General features: G+C 52.1%; 1 protein-coding gene across 1 annotated transcript; it reads right to left on the reverse strand.

Moving 5' to 3' along the window:
- Positions 1 to 31: 31 nt before the first annotated feature.
- On the reverse strand, positions 32 to 22205 carry LAMC2 (laminin subunit gamma 2). Its single transcript, XM_068141343.1, has 23 exons — positions 22081 to 22205; positions 17970 to 18158; positions 15610 to 15739; positions 13996 to 14094; positions 13667 to 13803; positions 12858 to 12980; positions 12552 to 12741; positions 12099 to 12211; positions 11008 to 11226; positions 10100 to 10279; positions 9363 to 9596; positions 9025 to 9161; positions 8541 to 8694; positions 8218 to 8423; positions 7869 to 7948; positions 6471 to 6608; positions 4696 to 4840; positions 4307 to 4456; positions 3672 to 3786; positions 3386 to 3585; positions 2366 to 2524; positions 2178 to 2277; positions 32 to 1972 (listed from the first exon to the last, which is right to left on the reverse strand). The coding sequence occupies exons 1-23, from the start codon at positions 22160 to 22162 to the stop codon at positions 1722 to 1724; spliced, it is 3531 nt and encodes a 1176-aa protein (XP_067997444.1). The 5' UTR covers positions 22163 to 22205; the 3' UTR covers positions 32 to 1721.
- Between the last annotated feature and the right edge of the window lie 435 nt (positions 22206 to 22640).

Genomic DNA, 22640 nt, shown 5'->3' on the forward strand with positions numbered 1-22640 from the left:
TATATGAAGAAAAATGGTCATTGACAAGAAAGAAAAACAAAAAACCTTTATCAGCAAAATGTTTAAATTATGTAATAAACAAACCAAAACAAAACCATGTTACTGGTGTCATTTCAAACCAGCCCCAAGCCTGAGTCACAGAATCATTATGGCTGGAAAAGACCTTTAGGATCATGGAGTCCAACCATAACCCAACAACCATGACCACTAAACTGTATCCTGAAGCAAGTCAGTCCAAAGAGCACAAGTGGCTGCCTGGCTGGGACAACCCATGGCCAAAGCTATCCCAAGCAGGGAGCCAGAGATTATAAACCAGTAGGCAAGATCCAGCCATAAAAACATCCATTATTTATTGACCTTCTCCTTTTCCAAAAGCCCAACTCATAAAAAAACAATGATGTCAGGTCCATAGTACCTGTCCCTGTGCTGTAACAAAGGGAGAAGGAAGAGGTGCCAGAGGCCAGGATGCATCTCACTTAAATAAAAGCATAGGGTAGACATATTAACCCATATGTCCTTATCAAGCCAAAGCATGGGTGCTGCTTTATCACAAAATCACAGCTGACAAGGAGTGACTGTGTCCCCCACAATGTCCTCCTCCATCCAGACCTCTTCTTTCACCACCACCCAGGTCAGGGGCCTTCAGCATAGATGACATCCAGCATCTCCTGACTTGTTTTGCCCTGGAAGGGAACTGGACCCACAGGAAAGCCATGAGTGGATGATGGGAACACTGTGATCTTCAGCTCCTCCAAGCTCTGCTCAAATGTATGGTGGGAAACCCTGTGGACAATTATTTGAGCCTCTGAGAAACATCCAGCACCACGTAGGAAGGAATGAGGGGAAAATGGACAGCACCAAATGAGATCATCAATATCTTCACATGGACCAAAACAGGACACTGGCATTCTGTCAGAGTGGGACATGGGAGCTTGTGGCTCTTGGACAATCTCTTGGACATGAGAGTTGTGGCTGCAGATCCCTGGAGAAATTCCTTGTTCCTGTGACAAGTGCTGGAGGGTCCTGGGTGCTTGCATAGGAGGGACACCACCTTGATTTCCCCAGCTCTGGAACATCCAAGAAGCTGCCCAGTACCTCACCAAGTGGTCTTGGAAGGAAAGGTTGTATAAGGGGATGGGGTAGGGAGGCTTGTGCTTCTCCCAGGAGGATCCTTGAGAAGAAAGCCATCTCTCAGGGGCTTTGGGACTCAAAAAGAAGGGTGGGAGAAAGAAAGAGAATGCTTTTCTCCTTGCTGAGGGGAACAGGTAGAAGAAAGACTTTCCACTTGAGGAGTCCCAGCAGTTCTCTCCTCCTCTGGTAATCTGCATGCCAGACCAGGAGGGGAGATTCACAGGAGATGGAGAAACTCTCAGTCATGAACTTTGGCTTTGAACCATGCAAACCCCTAAGGTCAACACGAGGCAACCCCCACCTGCCCCTCAGAAATGCTGTAGGAGTGGGAAGTTCTGTAGTCAGCATCACCTTCACACAATTAGGCATCTTCTTCCTCCTGTGACCAAGGGATGGACCACTTGGATAAATGGGGGAGTCTCCAGGGCCAGCATAAGGATGTGGCCTTCAGCCACCACACCAAGCTTGAGGGTAAGGATCAGTTCAACACAATCAGACACAGCCGGTCCTGCCAGGTTTAGAGAGAGCAGCTGGGCCAGCTTCTCCTGCCTTCAGAGCCTGGCAGGTGCTGCAGCCATTCCACAGCTCTCTCATGGCAACTCAATGGCTTTTGTGTTGTAACAGCCTGGAGGAAGACTCTTCTGGATCTCCTCCAGGTTCTTAATATCTGCCAGGATCTCGTCAATGCTGCTCTCCAGCGTCCGCACCCGGGCCTTCTGCAGCGCAGCTGTCTGTTCCAGCTCCAACATCTCGTCCTTCAGCTGGTTGGTTCTGGTTTTGGCTTTGCTGAAATTCATCTCAAGCTGCTTCAGGCCATCCTCATCCACAGCACCAGGCTGGTCTGTTGCACAGGAGGAAAGCAAGGAAGAGGGAATGATTCATGGAGCCTGAGCACCAGATTTTTCTAGATACTTCTCTGTCCTGCTGCCCAGGCCTCTTACAGGCTCCACCTGAGGCAGCTTCTCACACAACTCCCAGCACCCCTGTCTAGACCCAAGTGAGGACCTGTGTCCATCAATGCCCTACAATAGTGGTGCAAAACCTACTCATAAGACGCAGCAGCTCTTCCAGGGCACTCAGCGTCTCCTGCACAACCAACCCTGCCTGGCCAGCCTTGGCGTGGACCGTCTGAGCTTCCTGAGCTGTCTGAAGAAGGCAAGATGGCAGCTGTAAGGTCAAGTCTGGCCCAAAAGTCAACAGGGAGGGGGGCAATGCAAGGGAGATGGGGACCCACCTCCTGTATCCCAGCAGCATCTGCCTCAACCTCTGAGAGCTTCCTCTCAAATTCACCATCCACTTCCTTGGCTTCACGCTGCAGAGTGGCCACTGCCTTCTCCAGGGCAAGGACACCATCAGCTGTCTTGTTGGCTTCTACCCTCAGCCGTGTAATCTCCTGGGGAAGGCAAAGGCACTTTCAGATGGGCAGAGCACAGCCAAAATCATCCTGGGTGCACCAAGGTGTGGAGCTGGTGGAAACTGGTTCTTTCTATAGGGACTTAAAATTGCCACAGGCTGTCCTGAGTCCTTCATGTTCCCCTACCAGTTGCTCCATAGTTGTTTCTATGACCATGGCTCAACCCCACCTGCACACATCAGCAAATCCCTGGGAATTTACAACACACATTAAAGAGTCAAACCTACCAACACCAACTCTGGGAGCTTAAAAGCCTGTCAGTGACTCCAGCTGTAGAAGTAGAAAACCCCCTTGATCTCCAAAAGCTGGCTATAGTGAGATGCCACAGATACCTCATGGGACAGATGTGCAGAGATCCACACACACCCCTCTCATCTACAGCCAACTCTGGTATCTGCAGGGTCCACTGTAGACAAATACCAGCCTAAAAGTCAACACATCAGATCTGAAAGTCATAGAACTATAGAATTGTTTTGAATGGAAAAGACCTTTAAAATGATGAAGTCTAACCATTAACCCAGCACTGCCAGGTCACCACTAAACCACGTCCCTCAGCACCACATCTACACAGCTTTTCAGTCCCACCAGGGACAGGGACTCTACCACTGCCCAAAACTGACCCCAGTATTCAAGGTGTGGCCTGAACGGTGCTGAGCACATGAAGACCATTCTAGTCCTGCAGGTCACACTATTGCTGGTGCAAGCCAAGATGCTGTTGGCTTTGTTGGTCAAGTCAATGCATCCTGTCCACCATGAAGCTATCAACCGTCTCTTCTCCTTCCATAGCTTTCTCTTTCAAACCCTTTCTGCAACAGCACCAGCACCAGAGTCTGTCCTCACCTGCTGGATCCCCATGGTGATCGACTTTGCTTCCTCTGCTGTGCTGCTGGCTGCCTTGGATTGAGAAGCAGCACTGCCCAGAATCCCTTCAGCTCGGTCTGTCTTCTCCCTGGCACTTGCCACCATACTGCTGATAATCTGTAGCCTCATCATAGCATCTTCTGCCTCTCTTCTTTTATCATCTGCCTGCAGGTTAAACTCTGGAAGAAGCACAAGTGGAAATGAAGCCACACCAGCTTTATGAGATCCCATGAGGGAGGGGAAGGAAGGGTTTCTAGGACATTACCCCTGAGGCTCTTCAAGATCTGTTCCACCTCATAGAAGGTGGCATTGCCAGCACTCACAGCTTGCAGGGCTGTGCTCCTGGCAAGGTTGGCTCGGGACAGCAGCTGTGTCAACATCTGTAACAAGCCAAAGGCACACAACAGGCAGATGAAGGGCACAGTATGAGAGCATCAGACAGTCCCAGAGCTGTGCACAGGGAACTGTGCTGGGAGAGAAGACCCAGAAGCCCAAATGCCTGGTGCAGCCCCTGAATCAAAGACACCCCGTCCTGGTCTGTCAGCATTGGTTTGTGCTGGTGCTCCTCAACCAGCTCCAGCCATCTTGAGTCATCTAAGCTCTGATCTTTCCAGGAGCAGTTCTTCAACCTGCCTCATATGGAGGAGACATGCAGATAAGACCCTTCAGCAGCAGCTATGCACAACACGGTGAGGTCTGCCAGCAGCTCTAGATGATCAGCCCCAAGCAGAGGAAAGGGACTATCCTGTATCACAGTATCACCAAGGTTGAGCAGAGCTACATTCCCTTTGATAAAGAAGTTAGGACAGCACATTGCAGTGCTGGTGCCATGGGCATCCCACCAAGGCTCCAGCTCATGCTGAAGGTGACTCAAGTCATAGCCCCCAGCCAACCACTTACCGCTCTCTCGCCCTCTCCCCTCTGCAGCAGCTGCTTGATGTCCTCCTCCCAGCGCCCTGTGCGGCTCTTTAGTTGCCTGTACTGTGCCATGTAGGTGTCCACCGTGCTCAGGAGAGTACTGATATCCTGCTTCAGCTGGGTGGCCTCCCCCTGAAACACAGAGATGAGATGATTGCCTGGGAGTCCCAGCATCTCCCCAGTGTTTACTGGGAACAACCATGGCAAGCAGCAGTATGGTGGCACAGGCAGCTACAGGGGCAAAAGGGTGGGGAGATGCATGTCCAATGGCTCTCCAGTGGGGAGGGAAGGGCTGAGCTGCTAGCAAAGTGTCAGGGAGGGCACAGGGGAGAGAAGGAGATCTCCTGGTCCAGTAGTCATGAAGTCCTCACCTCAAAGGATCCAATGCTGGCCTTCATCAGGCGGGACAGGGAGCTGAGGAGTTCCCGGCTGCCCTGATAAGCCTTGTCTGCTTCAGGGGCCATCCCATCAGCTTCAGCCTTCAGGCCTCCAGCCAGTGACTTCAGCTCTTCATACCTGCACAGATAGGAGGATGAAAAGCATCATCCCAGCCAAGCTGCCAACCCCCTACCACAGCACATGTAGAACACTAACTTGTTCACTCACTCCCAGGCCTCATGCAAGCTGATTGGGCAGGGAAAGCTAACCACAAACATCCTCACATCTCACCCTCAGGGACAACTCTGGGGTGTCCCCTGGCTCTTTGCTCCTGGTCCAGAAACCAAAGGTATTTCACACCATCTGAACCCTCACAGGCTCCATGGTAGCTCTGTTAATTCCTATCCTACCACTGGATGTTTCCTCTTGCACATCCCTGTTTAGCTTCTCCATTTTGTCTAGGCTTGTTGCTCACACCTCACCCAGCAGTGTGCAAAGGCCCAGCACCATGGTGGGACCTGAGGAGACACCAGTCCAACCAAGAAAACTATCCAGGCAACATGGGATTAAATCTTCCCTTGGGCTAAATCCAACTCAGGTGTGCAACCTAGAAGTTGGTCCCAGCAGCCTGTTAACACATATGGTGTTAAACCTCTTCCCCGTCTGCAGGCAGGTCCCCAGGAGCATCAGTGGGAAGCAGATGCTCCACAGAGCTGGCAATCATAGAATCATAGAATTGTTTCATTTGGAAAACACCTCTAAGGTCCTTGAGTCCAATCATCAATGCTCCATCTCCATTGTTCAGATCTGCCAGTGACCAAAATCCAGACAAACCCCTGCTTGCTCTGTCACCAGCTGCTTATCTCTATGTCCTGAAAGGTCAAACCCCAAAACATGCCCTAGCCCAGACAATGAGCTAAGCACCTGTGAATGTACTAAGCTGGGACCATTCCTGGGGTCCAGATGGTCAAAGCACATGTGTAGCATGTGTGATTAACTTTGTAACACAGCTGTGAACTCTGTGTGTCCCTGGCCATGTTTGGATATGACCCATCCCATAGGTCCAGTGATCAGGGCTCTGTGTTACCAAAAGGCATTAATTGTCTTGGGACAGAATTTCAACCAGATGAGAAGTTAGGCAACTTGCCTTGTTCTCACCCAGCAAGCAACAAGAGCCAAATGCTGCCCGAGTAGCAGCTGAAGAACTTGTCCTAACAGGCAGCAGCTACACCCAGGCCTTGCACCTGGAACAAGGCAGAAAGGAGAAAAGCTCCAAGAGAGATGAATCCCAGAGGAGGCTACAATCTGGCAACAGAGCACACAAGAGAGGCCCCCTAGCCCTCTCTGAGCCAAGGACTGTTCGAGTTATAGCCACAGCATCTGGGAAGACACCAGACAGACTCACAGTTGTGAGTCCCTGGCTCCTCTGCCACAGAATTCCACTTGCTGGAAAACCACAGAACCTTTATTTCCAGATTGAATCGCTGTATTGGAAATGTCAGGTCTGTGCTTAAATCATTTAACTGTCTTTATATGTGGAATGCAACACCCCCAACCGAGTAACTGCCCCTGAAAACACGCTTTGTAAAGAAGCTCCGGCGGTGTTTGGAGGGAACACTGCCCAAGATATCAGACTATTAAATTATGTTCAAATATACATTGTACTATGCTCTGTCACCCAACCTGGGAGGCAGGGAAGGGGGCATGGACACTTGGCCACACCCTGCCGCCCTCCCAAACTCCCCCGCGACAGGCAGCCTGCACTCACGTCTGGAGCAGCCCTCGCAGGGAGCTGGCAGCAGCCTCCTCCCCGCCGGCCGCTGCACGCACCAGCTCCAGCGCCTGCTGCGTGTCCTCCCACGCCCTCGTCGCAGCTTGGTCAATGGTGCCGGCAGCTTGTGAGTGGCTGCAAAACACGGAGGGGGGTTGTGAGCAAAGTTTCCCACCTGAGCTTTCTGCTTTACCTTTGGATTTAGTAACTCTGGATCACAGAATCAGAGTCATAGAACTGTTTAGGCTGGGAAAAGCCTGCAAGATCGAGTCCAACCTTTAACCCGGTGCTACCAGGACAACACTAAACCATGTCCCTCAGCATCACATCTCTACAGTTTTTAAACCCCTCCAGGGATGGGAATTCCACCACCACCCTGTTTCAAGGCTTGACAATACTTCTGAGAGAAGAAATTGTTTCTCGTGTCCAACCTAAACCTCTCCTGGTGCAACCTGTGGTAGTTTCTTGTCCTGTCACTTGCTACTAGGGAGAAGGGACCTGCACTCACCTGGCTCCAACCTCTCTTCAGGGAACTGTAGAGGGCTAGAAGGTCTCTCCTCAGCCTCCTTTTCTCTGAGCTAAACAACCCTGGTTCCCTCAGCTGCTCCTCACAAGGTTTGTGCTCTAGATACCTCACCAGCTTTGTTCCCATTCTTGGATGCTCTCCAGCACCTCAATGTCCTTCTTAGAATGAATAGCCTAAAACTGAAACCACTGTCAAAGGGTGAGCAAGGTGCACTGGTACTGGTGCATTGGTGAGCTCCAGTACTCAAGGTGCAGCCCCACGGGTGCTGACTACAGAGAGACCATTGCTGGTCTGGTCCTGCTGGTCACACTATTGCTGATACACACCAGGATGCTGGTGGCCTTCTTGTCTACCTGGGCACATGCTGGGTCATATTCAGCTAGGTCTTGATCAACATCCCTAGGTCATTTTCCATTCTGCAGCTTTCCAGTCAATCTGTCCTATGCCTTAAGCATTCCTGGGGTTGTTGTAACCCAAATGTAAGGCTCAGATGGAACTCTCTCAGAGCATGCAGCATGTTAAAGAAGGGGACACATATTTGGCTTGTCCTTGCATGTGCAATAGGGAGAGGAGCACCAGTGGGGAGGCAGATACTGCCAGTTCCAACTGGACATCCACGAGAAATTCTGACCCCAAAGATACTTCTACAACACATCCAACACCACCTTCAAAGGTAACCAAGGACAGCTCTCTAGGGCAGTGAAGCCAGTCCAGCAGCTACATCTTGCTCTGCTTCAGGGCTGGCACAGGGGTTCTGGCAGCTTCAGCCTGGTGACTGGGGCAAACACCCACAGAAAGGACCTCCTAGGTGTCTAGCAGGATCTCAGTCTCCCTCCCATCTCTCTCAGGTGACAATGGGAGCAACTCACCTGTTGGCCAGTCTCAGAGCCTCCTGGGCCAGAGTCAAGAACTGATTTGGGCCTCCGGGAAGGTTTGAAACAGGAACGGACTAAGGAGGAAGTAGGCAAGGGGATGAGTGTTCTTCCCTGCTCTCCATCCAATTCATCAGCAAAAGATACAATCATAGCACAGCCTAGCCCCTCAAAGACCCCTGCCAGCACCTCTCCATGTCCCAGTCCTGCAGAAAGGACCACCAGAACATCTTGGCACTCACAAAACAAATGCAGTAACAGGGGTACATTAAATTCTTGCTTTCTCCATGGAAGTTTCTTCAGCCCTGGGCCAGACTAGGGGCATGTTGCATGAAGATGCTCTTACCACCCGATGCAGGGCAGCTCCGCTGCGGTCCAGGTCCAGCTTGGCTCTCTCCAGCAGCCGCCGGGTCTCCTGCACCTGCCTCTCATACTGGCTTCCCAGAGACCGCAGCCTTCCCACTGTTGCCTTGACCTCATCCAAGCGGCTCTGAGAGCTGGGCCCTTGTCCCTTCATCCTGACCACACGGCTTTCCAGAGACCTGTCAGAGGCTGGTGAGAAGGAAGGAGGAACGCTAGAGAGAAATTCATCACTGAGCAGAAAGGCAGCAAAGTCTTTCCCTGATACAGCACAGATGGCCCCATCTAAAGGCAGCAAATGAGTGGTACCTTGCAGGCTCAGGGCTTCCCCAAGGATAGTCCTCAGCATCTCCTCAGCCAGCTGCATCCTCCGCTCCAGCTCCTGACTCTCAGTCCCACCACCAGCCTGCACCTCTGAGAACAGTAGCTCCAGCTCTGACAGCTGCTGCTGGTACAGGTCCACCTGCAATCACAGTAGACCAGGCCATCAGTCTCCCCTCAACCTTCTCTTTTCCAAGCTGAACAACCCCAGCTCACTCAGCTGCTCCTCACCAGACCTGTTCTCCAGACCCTTCACCAGCTTTGTTACCCTTCTCTGGACACACTCCAGCACCTCAGTGTCCTGTAGTAAGATGCCTAAAACTAAACACAATACTCAAGGTGTGGATTTGCCAGTGTCCAGTCCAGGGGGGCAATCCCTGCCCTGCTGCCACACTATTGTTGATGCTTGAGGGTAAGTGTTTCTCTGCAACCCTTGCCTTTCAGTGGTCCCAGGGCTGCCACAGATACTCACCTGGGCTTTCACCTGGTCGTAGCAAGCAGGGCACTCGCTCTCTTCACAGTTGGGGCCCTCAAAACCAGGCTTGCAGATGCAGCTCCCATCACTCCTGCATTTCAGGGGCTCAGCACCCAGCGAGTTGCATTCACAGGCTGTGGGTTGGAGTGCCACAGGATCAGAAGAGCCTGCTCCCACTTCAGGTCTCAGCACATCCATCCATGCTCTCCTGCTTTTCTCTCACTGTTTAAGCCCTGTGCACCCACTTTCCAGTCTCAGCTTTCGCAGCTTCCCCCTTCCCATCAAGCCACTTGGCACTGCCCCTCCCCAGCTCAGAGAGAGTGCCCAGCTCTCACCTCGGCACTTGTGGGCAGGGTCAGGGGCCAGGGGGTTCCCGAAGAAGCCATCCTTGCAGCGGTCACAGTAGAAGCCGGCAGTGTTGTAGATGCACTTGAGGCACTCTCCCGTCCGCCGGTCGCAGGTGCCCACGGCGTTGGGCTCCACGTTGCCATTGCACTGGCATGGCTGGCAGGGCTGGGAAGCCACCGGGTCTCCAAAATAGCCATCAGCACAGTACTCACAGTTGGCTCCTGGGGTGAGGGAGGATGAGGAGAAGCTCACGTTCTTGCCCCACAGAAACAAGAACATCAGCTCCATCAAGGTTAGCACAGCAACAGCTGCACTCTCCTCACCACCACAGCCAAGTCACCACACACCAGGCAGGTTCTCAGAAGCTTGGTGCAACAACTGACTCTGGGCAAGTTCTTTCCCACTTTTTTTTTTTGGGGGGGGTGTATTTTGGTTTTTTTTTACCCCTGTTTTTCTGTTCCCTCCCCTCTGCACCCATCCTTTTCCCCTCCATATTATCTGGTGAGATGAGAACCTTCCCTGGGACAGGGTGATGTGTGCTTAGCACAGCCCTTGAGGCCAAAACACTGTGTTAGAGGTGGGAGCAGTGGTACTGTAGGCTGAGGAGATGGGATGATGCCCTCAGCCTCAAGCATCCTGACCCACTGGTGCCTTTATCTCCCCATACAGTGGGCAGAAGCTCTGGAGATAAGCAGAGCAGAAGCAATGTGTAGAAGGGCATTACCAGTAGCTCCAGGAGGACAGTGGTCACAGATGACCTCCTCACCACCAGGCATCACCAAGCAGCCCTGGCCATTGCTGCAGGGACATGGTCTGCAGCTGTAGGGCTGCCGGGGGTCTCGGTAGGAGCCGAAGGGGCAGCTGACAATGTTGCCCACGTTTTCATCTCCTGAGTAGCATTCACCTGAAGAAGAAAGGAAAGGGCTTAGTTTGCTCTCACCTCTGGTAGGACATGCTCCACCAGTCCACCTCCTGGACATCCTTTGCTGGTGGCTGTGCTACCCACTGCAGCACAAGAACCTATGGTCCAGCATCCTCCACTGGAGCCTTTGAGATGGCCAAACCTGTCCATACATACTCTGCTTATCTGCCTGTTAGTCCTTCACCGTGTGGGAAGGACCAGGTAACAAGTGATAGGAGAAGAAACAGCCTCAAGTTGCACCAGGGGAGGTTTAAGTTGGACATTAGGAATAATTTCTTCTCCAAAAAGGTTGTCAAAGCCTGGAAATGGCTACTCCAGGCAGTGGTAGAGTCCCCATCCCTGCAGGGTTTTCAAAGCCATGTAGATGTGGTGCTGAGGGATATGGTTTAGTGGTGACCTGGCAGTGCCGCATGAAGGGTTGGACTTGATGATCTTAAAGGACTCTTCCAACTAAAATGATTCCATAAATCTATGATTCTGTCCATGCAGACAGAACCTGACTGGGTCCAAATCATCTTCCCTCTGCTTCTGACCACAGTGCTCTGGGCAGTTCTGTCCATGATGTTTCTCCACACTCCAGTCCCCCAGGTCAGAGATACTGCCCCATTCAGTGCCCCCCACAGCTGCCTGTAGCTCATTTCTTGGGACACAGACAGCCACCCTGCAATCCCACACCCCTTCAAACACAACATGGTGGTGGCTTCTCTTACCAGTGTCAGGATCACAAATTCCTCCCCCTTGGCACCTGCACAGCACACAGGTACTGAAGGGCCCCATGCTGGGAACATCTCTGTGGTAGCCAGGGGCACACCTCTCACAGAACTGGCCCCTGTAGCCCGCCGGGCACTCGCAGTGTTCCACCCAGGGAGCAGGGACTCCAGCCACAGGCTGTGCTGACACCAGGGTGACATTGTCGATGTAGCCAGTGCCTGCAGGGAGATACAGCCAGTCACCTGTGGGGACCAGCAGCTCCATCCCCAACACCCCTGTACCCAGGACCTCCAGGGCCTGCATGTTTCACCACAACACCCATGGGCAGACAGACTGGAGCTGAAGCTTTCCTGTCCCCACTTCTGCCATTCTGCTCAATTTGTTCATTATTTAATTTTGCCCATTTTAGAGCACTTAAATCAGATGTATCCTGGGCTGCATCAAAAGACTGACTAGCAGGTCACAGGAGAGGATTCTTCCCCTCTATTCTGCTCTTGTGAGACCCCACCTGGAGCAGAGCATCCAACTCTGGAGTCCCCAACACAAGAAGGACATGGATCTGTTGGAGAGGGTCCAGAGGAGGGCTGCAGCACCTCCCCTATGGGGACAGGCTGTGAGAGTTGGGGCTATTCAGCCTCGAGAAGAAAAGGCTCTGGGGAGACCTTAATGTGTCCTTCCATTACCTGAAGGGGGCTACACTGGGGAGGGACTTTTTATAAGGGCTTGTGGTGACAGGATGGGGCAATGGTTTGAAACTAGAGAAGGGTGGATTTAGATTAGACATTAGGAAGCAGTTCTTTGCTGTGAGGGTGATGAGACACTGGAATGAGTTGCCCAGAGAAGCTGTGGATGCCTCATCCCTGAAAGAGTTTAAGCCCTGGCTGGATGTGTTTTTGAGTGATCTGGTTTAGTAGGAGGTGTCCCTGCCCACAGCAGGGGGGATAGAACTAGACGATCTTTAAGGTCCTTTCCAACTCAAACTATTCTAAGACTTGTTAATACCTTCCAGCAAAGGTGTCTCCATCTGAAGACTTGGCTTCTCCAGCAATGAGAAGCCAACCTTGGGCTTGCAGGCTCTCCCTCCACTTACTGTACTCCCCAAAGGTGGCTCTGACCCAGAGAGCTGTCAGGTTTCCCAGCAGCCTGCGATATTCAAAGCGATTCAGCCTTGGGATCCACTTGCTGCTCGGGTGCTCATCCAACCTGGGGGAGAAGTGGAATCAGTTTCATGAAGATGAGGTGTCTCACCCAGAAAATGCAGCAGCTCTCACCCATATTCCTCCTGAGCTCCAGGCACTGGGAAACAGCTTCCACTCATCTGTCTGACCCCCAGCAAAGTACCCAGCTCAACCTCAAGCCAGCTCTTCTACTGCCCCTCTCACAAAGCAAACTCCTCATCCAGGAGGGAAGGACCTGAGATGCATCCAGCCCAAGCCAGGTAACCCTTTGGGATCCTGAGGGATCAGAGCTGAATCCAGGAGCTCCTTGAAGTCACAGCCTTTCTTACTCACCCTTCCCCAAATGCACTAACACCCCTCTTTACCTGAATGTGTAGGTATGGCTGACACCACAGGGCAGGATCTTCCCCTGGGGCAAGAAGGGAGCTGTGACTCTCAGGCCATCTCCTTCCAGGACCACATCATGCGGAGATGGCTCGCGTCCACCTCGGTCCAGACGGTAATCGAAGGAGAGTGTCTGGCCGTAACTCAGCTGCTGGTTCCCAAGGAATTTTGCTGCAAAGGGAAGGAAGGGAGAAAATTCAAGGCTTAAAATGATGCTTTCCTCCTAAAGGTTGGGTTTATGGTATCAGGTCATGTAAAGGAGACATGATTGCCAATCTCACACCTACCAGGTGCAACGAAATATATGGGCTCCGATCTCCTTGCCGCTATGAAGGCATCCTGATGGCGTGGGGACCACTGGAGCTGGGCTGGGGAGCCACTTTCATGGACACCTCGCCAGCCTTCAGCACCTGGGGCACAAACCAGGAGCGGTCAGGGGGACAGTGAAGGTGTTTTCAGGACTAAAGCAACTTCCTCAAGTTGTCTGTTATCAAATTCCTTCAGCTTCCTACCCCTTGACCTCCAAGGGGGCAGCACAGATGGCCCTGTGCTGAAACAAGCCAGCCTGGGCATAAAGGTTTTCTCCCAACTGGGAGAAATACATGATGAAGCTTCCCTAAACCTTTACACCCTACTTCTACCTATGATGAAGCCCTCCCACTCATCAAAAGGATTCCCAGCAGAGCTTCAAAACAGGAGATTCCTCCAGTATGTCAAAGAGAAGGGAGGGCAAACTCTGCCCTACTGAAGCCACATCTGGAGTACTGGGTCCAGCTCTGGGCTCTCAAGATCAAGAGACACAGGGAACTACTGAAGAGAGACCAGCAGAGGCTATAAAGATGCTGAGGGGCCTGGAGCAGGCTGAGAGACCTGGGGCTCTTTAGCCTGGAGAAGACCAGCCTGAGAGGGGATCTGATCAATGTTGATCAATGGCTACAGGCTGGGGGGCAAGAGAATGGGACCAGACTCTTCAGTGGTGCCCAGTGACAAGACAAGGGGCAATGGGCACAAACTGGAGCCCAGGAGGTTCCACTTAAACACCTGCAGGAGCCACAGGGAATTTCCTGCTGTAAGAGATGTCTTGCTTGGGCTTCACCTTGCTGGAAGGTGGAGGTGATGTTGTAGACACTGTAGTTGTCTGCACTGACACACACAGTGGAGTGCCCATAGCAGAAGCACGGGGAGCATCCCGCAGGGTTTCCCACATCCAAGTTGTAGAAGTTTCGCTTGCACCTAGGAAACACAAGGAGATGACAGCAGCCAAGTCCATTTTCTCCTCCTCCTGATCAGCACAACCAGCTCTCTAATGACAGCCATGCAACATAGTCATGGTCCATGGTCACTCAGAGGCTGGGATGGCAAGATGGGGCTGTGCAAGTCAGGGAGATGGAGCACAATGATTTGGACAGTCCTCCTCACACCCACCTCTCACACTGCTCTCCGGTGGTGCTCTCCTTGCAGACACAGAGGCCGGAGAAGCAGCCCCCAGTGCTGCCAGCTGGGTCACACTCACACTGCTGGCTCCTGCAATGGCACAGTGACAAGCTCTATCTGGATTTCCAGCTCAGCTTCGGAGTCCCCAGGAGTCATACAAGACCTGTGAGAACCTCCCAGCTACCAATCCCATACCAGAAGGAGAAAAATAATCGGCAGAGCCATGTCTCCAAGCGATCCAGCTGCAGCAGAATGGATGCCAGGTTGAGACAGCATCCAATGCTAGCACCCCAGGATACCCCAGAGCACCAGACCCAGAAGTAAAGTGAACCTCTGCTCAGATTAATAAACCTTGACTGAGTTTAACAGATCTTGGCTGAGCTCCAACAGGCAGCAGTAGTACTGGAAGGCTCAGGCAGGTTTGGCAGCATGGCTGCAGGCAGCCACCCATTGCCTCCACCCCTGTCTCCCAGGGGCCCCAACAAGGAGCAGCAGCCACCAGGATCTTGGCTTGTATCAGCAATAGCGCAGCCAGCAGTAGTAGTGAAGTGATTGTCCCCATGTTTTGGGCCCCTTACTTAAGAAGGTGCTAGACCATGTCCAGAAAAGGGTAATGAAGCTGGCAAAGGGTCTGGAGAACAGGTCAGGTGAGGAGCAGCTGAGGGAACCAGGGCAGAGGGGAGACTTCTATCTCTACAAGTCCCTCGAAAGAGGTTGCAGTGTGGTGTCAGTCAACCTCTTCTCCCGGGTAACAAATAATAAGACAAGAGGAAATGGCTTCAGGTTGCACCAGGGGAAGATTAAGTTGAACATGAATAGAGTAGAGTAGAGTAGAGTAGAGTAGAGTAGAGTAGAGTAGAGTAGAGTAGAGTAGAGTAGAGTAGAGTAGAATAGAGCAGAGCAGAGCAGAGCAGAGCAGGTTGGAAAAGACCTTTAGTAACAAGTTCTTCCCCTAAAAGGTTGTCTAAGTCTGGAACAGACTGCCCAGGGCAGTGGTGGAGTCCCCACCCCCAAGAGATTTCAAAGCCATGTAGACGTGGTGCTGAGGGACATGGTTTAGGGGTGACTTGGCAGTGCTGGGTTAACAGTTTGGCCATGATGATCCAAGAGGTCTTTTCCAACCCTGATAACTCTATGATTCTATGAAGCAAAGAAGAGGAGGACACAACACTGAGGAAGCCAAACCAGCAGCATTCAAAAGATGTTCAAACAGGGCTTCCTCCAAGGAAAGGAGTTGATCTTTGTGTGCACATCCTTGCATGGGGGCAGTCCTCGGAAGGGGCACCGACACCAGGCAGGCCCACCATGGTTATTCTACATCCCAGAGCCTGTCTGTTGCTTGTTAGACTTCATATGGATAATAAAGCCTCAGAGAGATGCTGAGCTCTGATTTTGGCATTGCTGAGTGACAGCAAGTTCTGCAGGCTGGTAAAGAGGCCCAGCCCCTCTCAAGCCCGCTCCCAGTAAGGTTAGCTTAAGGCTGCTGGTGTGCTGCCATGAGATAATCTGCTTCTGCCCTTGCATGGACTCTTTACAGCAGCTGAGAGAGCTCTGGAGGCTGGCCCTCTAGCTGTCACCATGCCACTGATGGTCACTAACACTTACTGCCCGATCCTCTGGCACCCAGCGTTGGAGAGGGACTCAAAGCCTGGCTGGCACTGGTCACACTTCTTGCCCATCACTCCAGGTTTGCAGCTGCACCAACCATCTCTGTCACACTGTGGGCTGAGGGAACCTGTGGAAAGAGGGGAAGGAACAGTTGGGATGGGCACCTTCCTGCAATGCTGCCAGCAGGCAACCCAGACTCAGCAACAGGTCCCCCTTGAGATCCTGTCATGGGGCTGAGACACCAAGTCTGGCTGCTAAAGCTGCTACAGCTTCCCTGTCTGATGCAGGAGACCTGGAGGATGTAAATCTTATCAGGCATTTATCAGATACCCAGGACGAGGTTCCTCTTTTCTACCATAAAGGTCATTGTAAAGGACAAGATGAACTCCAAGACATGCAAATCAAGCAGAGAATTTTTTCTTCTTTGCCAGACCCTCTCTAGTAGGCATCTGTAGACCTTGACTTTAGTGCCTCTACAAGGGCCCTATGGGGCTGAGGGCCGTGGCAGGAACTTTGATTTCTGACCCACTGTACAGGCACTGAGGAGAGAAGATGCCAGAGCCACCCTGCTACTGGGTCCTCCTTGTACACCAGTACGGAGGGCATTCAAAGGGGATATTCACCCTCTTACCACATCAAAGCTATTGTTCTGTCCTGTTGCACCTGCTTATCATGTTCAGATGGTGCTTCTAGTGATCATCCTGCATTGGCAGAGACCAACGTGCATTTCAGTATCTACAGCACCTCAGTGCAAGATGTATGAGCTACCTGCTTGTGGAGCAATACAAAAATCAAAGGTGTACTGTTTACCCACCTCAAGGCCCACAGAAAACACCTCAGAGCTAGACATCCCATCTCATAGTCCTGCAGCCTGCAAGAAGCTGCCAGACGAGGCGGAAAGGGTGAAGCCTCCTGTTCATCCCCAAGTGCTGCAGCACTTTGCTCCACCTCCCTTCCCAAGGCACACCACCATAAACTTGGGAATTACCCTGTTGCTTTTACAAGGCAATTAAAAGCCTTTGTGGAGCCTGCCAAGCACTGTGACACCCAGGAAGCATCAGCCTGACTCCAAGCCTGTGAATGCCACCATTGCCTGCACTGGGGTTTGGCTGTTGTCCTCAAGAGAAGGGTGACAGCTAGGAGAGGCAAGCACCTCCCCACAGAGCAAGTCCTTGAGGGCATCAGCAGGTTCATGGACACTCATTGAATTGAGGGCAAAGCAGAGCAGGGTCCCTCTCAGCGAGACAGGGATTGTTGACAGAGAAGCTGGAAGGGATGCCATCCAGAGGCAGGCTGGAGGAACAGGCCTATGTGAACTTCAGGAAGTTCAGTAAGATCAAATGCAAGGTCCTGCACTTGGGTCAGGGCAATCCTGAGTATCAATACAGGCTGGGGATGGATGGATGGATGGATGGATGGATGGATGGCAGGCAGCCCTGTGGAGAAGGACTTGGATATGAACTGGTAGATGTTTTAAATGAAAAGAGGGCAGATTTAAATTGGACATAAGGAAGAAATGCTTATGGTGAGGGTGGTGGGACACTGAAACGGGTCACCCAAAGCACTTGTGGATGCTCCTCATCATTGGAAGTGTTCAAGGACACATTGGATGGGGCTTTGATCAACCGTATCCAGTGAAAAATGTCCATGCCCATGGCAGGGGAGTTGGATTCAGTGATCTTTGAAGGTCCTTTCCAAAGCAAACTGTTCTGTGAGCCTGTGATTATTTTAAGGTGCAGGTGGGTCTAGAAGTCTGGATGCAGCCTGGAGCTGCTGCAGGATTCAGAAGTCCCAGCCTCAAGCAATGAAGAACCCAGGAGGAGCTCCTGTGACTTACAGTGCAGTAACAAAGTGATAAACTCTGGAAGCTCCCCAGATAATCCCACCTGGAGCCAAGCTGGCCCCACTCACTCCTCTTGTGATGCTCTGGTCTGGTGTGTAGGGACCTGGAGCCTAGGGTTGTTTTTCCTGCAGAAAAGGAGTCTGAGGGGAGACCTTCTCACTCTCTACAATTCCCTGAGAGATCGGAGTGAGGTGGGGGTCAAATTTTAGGAAATGGCCTCAGGCTGCACCGGGGGAGGTTTAGGTTGAACATTAACAATTTCTTCCCACAAAAGGTTGCCTAGGCCTGGTTGCTTGCCCCGGGCAGTGGTGGAGTCCTCATTCCTGGAGGAATTTCAAAGTCATGTAGATGTGGTGCTGGGGGACATGGTTCAGTGGTGACCTGGCAATGCTGGGCTAACAGTTTGGCCATGATGTTCTTAAAGGCCTCTTCCAACCAAAACAAATCTGTGATTCTTTAAGCCCCTCTATCCCCCCCACCCAGACCTCTCTCCTCCTGGTTAGCAGCCACCTACCCTGTGGGTGGCAGCGGCAGGGCAGGCAGCAGTCCTGGTCCCGCTGTCGGAAGAAGCCTTCCTTGCAGCGCTCGCAGTGGACACCCTCCGTATTGCCCAGGCAGCCGAGGCAGCGGTACCCGTTCCCCGTCTCTCGCAGCAGGTACCAGTCGAAGATGCACTGCCTGGACATCCCGTTGCAGTCACAGACTGGGGGGAGCAGAGACATGTCAGGTGATGCTTCCAGATGAGGGCACCAGCTATGAAGCTGTAATCCCACCCTGATGAGCAAGGAGTGAGCACATGCAGTGCAAACCTCCCATTCCTGCTCTGCTAACACAAGCCCTGTCTCCATCAGACACCCCTGTGCCACCTGTGCCCACACCGTGCTCCTCATCCTCACACTTTGGAGCAATGACTGCTTTCACTGCTGGCACAGTTCAGGATGGGCAAACCACCCCAAGCCAAGCAAGTTTTTGGCAGGATGACACAGGTCATCTCACCCCACCATCCCCATGAGGAAAAGCTGCAGCTGCCTGTATTGCTGTGTGGTGGATGCCAGGAAGGACAGGTGTGAGGTTTTGCATCCCACCACAGCCAGGACAGAGAGAGCAGACTGGCAGGTATCTCACCAGACATGCCTGCTCTAGTACTGTCCTTCATAGACTTACCTAGATCTTCTCTTGAAGCTTCCTCTCATTTATTTGCCAAGCCCCTGACAGACAGTTCTAGAGTGTTTAAGCCTGAGGACCTTTATTTATGATGAGTTCCTCAGCACCACCGAGGAAAGCAGACATGGTTCAAAGAATGGTTGGCAAAGACAGGCAGAAGACATAAACACTCTGAGGGAAAAGCAGAGTCCACAGGGGTGCAGAGCCTGCTGATGAGCTGTTCTAACCCACCCTGATGCTACCATGGGATCCTCAACCTCCCTCCAAGAAACTCTGCTCACTGCTGACCTCCTTGGCACATGAAATACTGTCTCAAACTTCCCACTCCCAGCTTAGGTCACCTCTGACAGCACAGGGACGTGGAGGAAATCCAAAAGCAAGCAGAAACCTGCAGCATGGTTGTTCTTGACACACACAGAGGCTCCTCCTTCCCACTGCTCTTCTGGCACAGCTTAGCCTGAGGATACAAGGTCCCTGTTTCTCTGCATCTGTGCCTCCGGGGAGCAGAAGCAGCCTCTTGTGCTCACCACCCAAGCACGCTTGCAGCTGGGCAGTGCCCACCTCTCTCACACACCCATCAACACCCACATACCAGACAGAGGCACTCAGTGAGCGCCAGCTGGGCCTGCTGCCAGGAGCAGAGGTGACCTCATGCTCCAACAAACAGGGAGAGAGATTTCTCCAGCTCTGTTCTCGCCTTGCAGCCTGGCTGCCAAGAGACCAAGACCCATCTGTAGAAGATCTACTGCCACTCCAGCCTGCTGGGAGAGGACCTATGGGTGCAGAAGTCCTGCCTCTTAGGGTGTCTAGAGCCTCAGTGGACATCACCAGCATGAAAGAGCAGAGAAAATACAAACAACGCACCAAGAGCAGCTGTGTGTGACCTTCCCCAGGTATTTGGGCTCAGGATTACTTGGGGTCAGTCCCACCCCTCATCCCCCTGCACTAAAGCTGAAATGCCTCAATCTGGAAAGGATCCATAAGGATCATCAAGTTCTCCATGAGGATCATCTTCAGGTCCACCCACGCATCACCCGTCTACGTCATCTGGAAGCTTTACTGTGCTGCTAAATTACAGGTGTGAGCAGCACTCCCTCAGGGAACAAAAACCTTTCTTCAGGTCTTGCTCTAAAGCTGCAGCATGTTAAGAGCCAACTCTCCGCCTCTCCAGCCCCAGCATGGATGCAGATCCAAAGCCATTTAAGATGTTGGTGTAGGTTAGTTCCACCACCTCACTGGTGCAGCTGTTCCTGTTGCTGATCTTCTCCTGGACGCCTGAGAATTCAGGCAAGTTATTTTTTCCCAAGAGTGATGCACTGCAGTTGCTAACAAGATGGAGCACACAGGAGCTGCTGGAAAAGGAGGACCAAGGAAGGACAGGATCATCTTTGTCACTAGGTACCCTGAGACTCTGTCCTGACATCATGGAGTTCTCAGACAGCTGTGGAGAAAAACAAGCTTCACAAAGGAGAAGCTTTGCAGCTGGATTTCTGCAGTGCTATGTCAGGATGAGGGAGGTCTATGGCATACATCCAGCAGCATATCACTCCTCCAGCTCCTGCCCAGCAGCATAAGGCATGGAAAATCCTTATTTGCTGTACTGAAAAATTCCCACATCAGAAAGGCTTGGAGAAGGATATAGGCAGCTTCAGACCCACTAGGTTATCTACTGAAATCCACAGAACTGGGAAATGAGGTTGGTCCTGAGTCTGTGAGGAGCAGGAAAACCTGCCTGGAGCTCCAGGGGCTCCATAAGCATGGGCAGGGAGGAACTACCCACCAGGAGCCAAACCCTTGGTGTCTTCACCTTTTCACCCACATCCACAGTGGCCACATGGTATCCTGGATGCATCAAGAGTGTGACCAGCAGATTGAGGGAGGTTCTTGTCCCCCTCTGCCCTAGTGAGACCACATCTAAAGTACTGGGTCCAGTTCTGGGCTGCCCAGTTCAAGAGACACAGGGAACTAAAATGGAGAAAGTCCAGTGGAGGCTACAAAGATGCTGAAGGGCCTGGAGCATCTCTGTGAGGAGGAAAGGCTGAGAGAGACCTGGAGCTGTTGAGCCTGGAGAAGAGCAGCCTGAGAGGGGATCTGATCAATGTTCAGCAAGAGCTAAAGGGCAGGGTTCAAGAGGATGGCTCCAGACTCTGTTCAGTGACAGGAAAAAGGGCATTGGGCACAAACTGGAATCCAGGAGGTTCCACCTGAACACAAAGGAAAAGTTTCTTGCTGTGAGGGTGGTGGAGCCCTGGAGCAGGCTGCCCAGAGAGGTTGCAGAGTCTCATTCTCTGGAGAGAATCTGAACCCACCTGGGCATTGTGATCCTGGGCAACTTTATGTGGGTGCCCCTGCTTTAGCAGGAGGGTTGGACTAGGTGATCTCCAGAGGCCCTTTCTATCCCCCACCGTGGTGGAACTCTGTGCCTCAGAAGGTCTGCTGCAGCATTGAAGCCTGGCGAGTTACCAACTGTCACTTTTAGGTAGGTGCAGAAATAGGTTTAAGAGTCCACAGAAAAGCAGCACTTCCCAACATTCTGCCAGGAAGGGGGTGGGAAGAATACACAGCAGTAGTTTAAAATGTGCATGTAATTAAGCCTGCTGTGATAATTATCCAAGCAGCACATCAAGCAAATCAGGTCTTTTTAACAAGAAAACAAACAGAAACCACTTAGTCAGCATTTCTTTCCCCTATCACGTTGCAGTGCACTTGAAAGAAAACTGAGAAGAGACCAACTCCAAGCCCCAGGGGGGTGTTTCTGACCAAAAACTACCCTGAAATCACTCAGCATTTACAAAATATTGTGAAAACCTAGTTTTGGCCAAGCACCCCCATCTCCAGACTACAAGCCAATGCATCCAAAACCTAAACGTCCCTGCACTGCGTCTTCTGCTACAGCTGCAGATCCAAGAGGATCCTCCATGGTTTTTAAGTTTGTGAACTGTGGGAGAATCTCCACCTGCAACAGGGTGTGATGGGGCCATGGGCAGCTTGTAAGCCCCATGGACTGACACAAAACACAAACACAGCACGTGTTACTACAGCAAACGGGATCTGAGATGCTTCCAGTTCTTCCTGAGGCTTGGTGGAAGTTCTGGGTTCCGCCACCTGCTCCCTGGGTAACACTTATCCTCATGCCCAAATCCCACCCAGGCAGAATCATGGAATCATCTAGGCCAGAAAAGACTTTTCAGATGATCTAAGAGCAATAAAGAATCACACAGAAATGAGACATCTAAAGGGGATACCAGAAAAAAAACCAAAGACCTTATGGGATACAAATCCCAGGGGAAGCATAAGGAGAAGCACCTAAAAACCCAAATTTAATCCCAAAGGCAGGAGGGGAGAGCATCCCAGAAGCACCCAGCTGGCTCCCAGTTACTCTCAGGCACTGAGGCAGGGCTGCAGGTCAGGATTGCACCTCAGCATGCAAGAAGGAGCAGCCAACCTTCCCAAAGCCTCACCTTCTCCTCCATTGGAGCTCAGGGCTGCAGGCAGGAGCGACATCACAAGGGAGCAGAGGGGCAGGAGCCAGCACCCAGCCATTTCTGGAGCCAGGGAGCACACGGAGCTCCCGAGCCGCTGCCTACTGCTTTCTTTCCGGGTGGTTTTTATCTGCTGCTCCACCTGAGTCACTCCCAACAGGAAGAGCGCCTGTGCCGTGGGCTGACTCACCCCAAGCAAGGAGAGCCCAGCCCAGGGAGCACAGACAGAATCATGGAATCATTTAGGTTGGAGAAACCCTCAAGACCATCAAGTCCAACCGTTACCCAGCACTGCCAGGTCACCACTAAACTACGTCCCTCAGCACCACATCTACACAGCTTTGAAATCTCTCCAGGCATTATGGCCCACCTCACCACTGACAAAGCACAACACCCCAAGGACCTTCTGCCTGCAGCCTTCCAGGGATTCTAGCTCACAGGAAAGAAGAAAATACAGCTGCAGCCCCTGCAGACACTCCTCCTGCCCATCCTGCTCACCCAGCTCCATCCCAGCTGCTGTCTCTGGGGAGAGCCGGGCT

Source organism: Melanerpes formicivorus, unplaced genomic scaffold (genome assembly GCF_026170545.1).
Source record: "Melanerpes formicivorus ecotype bairdi unplaced genomic scaffold, bMelFor1.0.p_v2 SCAF_7, whole genome shotgun sequence".
In the NCBI taxonomy this organism is placed as follows: Eukaryota; Metazoa; Chordata; class Aves; order Piciformes; family Picidae; genus Melanerpes; species Melanerpes formicivorus.

Bases quoted from the DNA above. Each gene is read 5' to 3' on its own strand.
- LAMC2 (XM_068141343.1), bottom strand. From the start codon at position 22,162: ATGGCTGGGTGCTGGCTCCTGCCCCTCTGCTCCCTTGTGATGTCGCTC. The intron at 12,981-13,666 runs GTGAAGCCCAAG...TTTGTGCCCCAG, and splicing joins CACCTCCACCTTCCAGCAAG to GTGCTGAAGGCTGGCGAGGT. The intron at 1,973-2,177 runs GTAGGTTTTGCA...CCTGTGCAACAG, and splicing joins AGAGCTGCTGCGTCTTATGA to ACCAGCCTGGTGCTGTGGAT.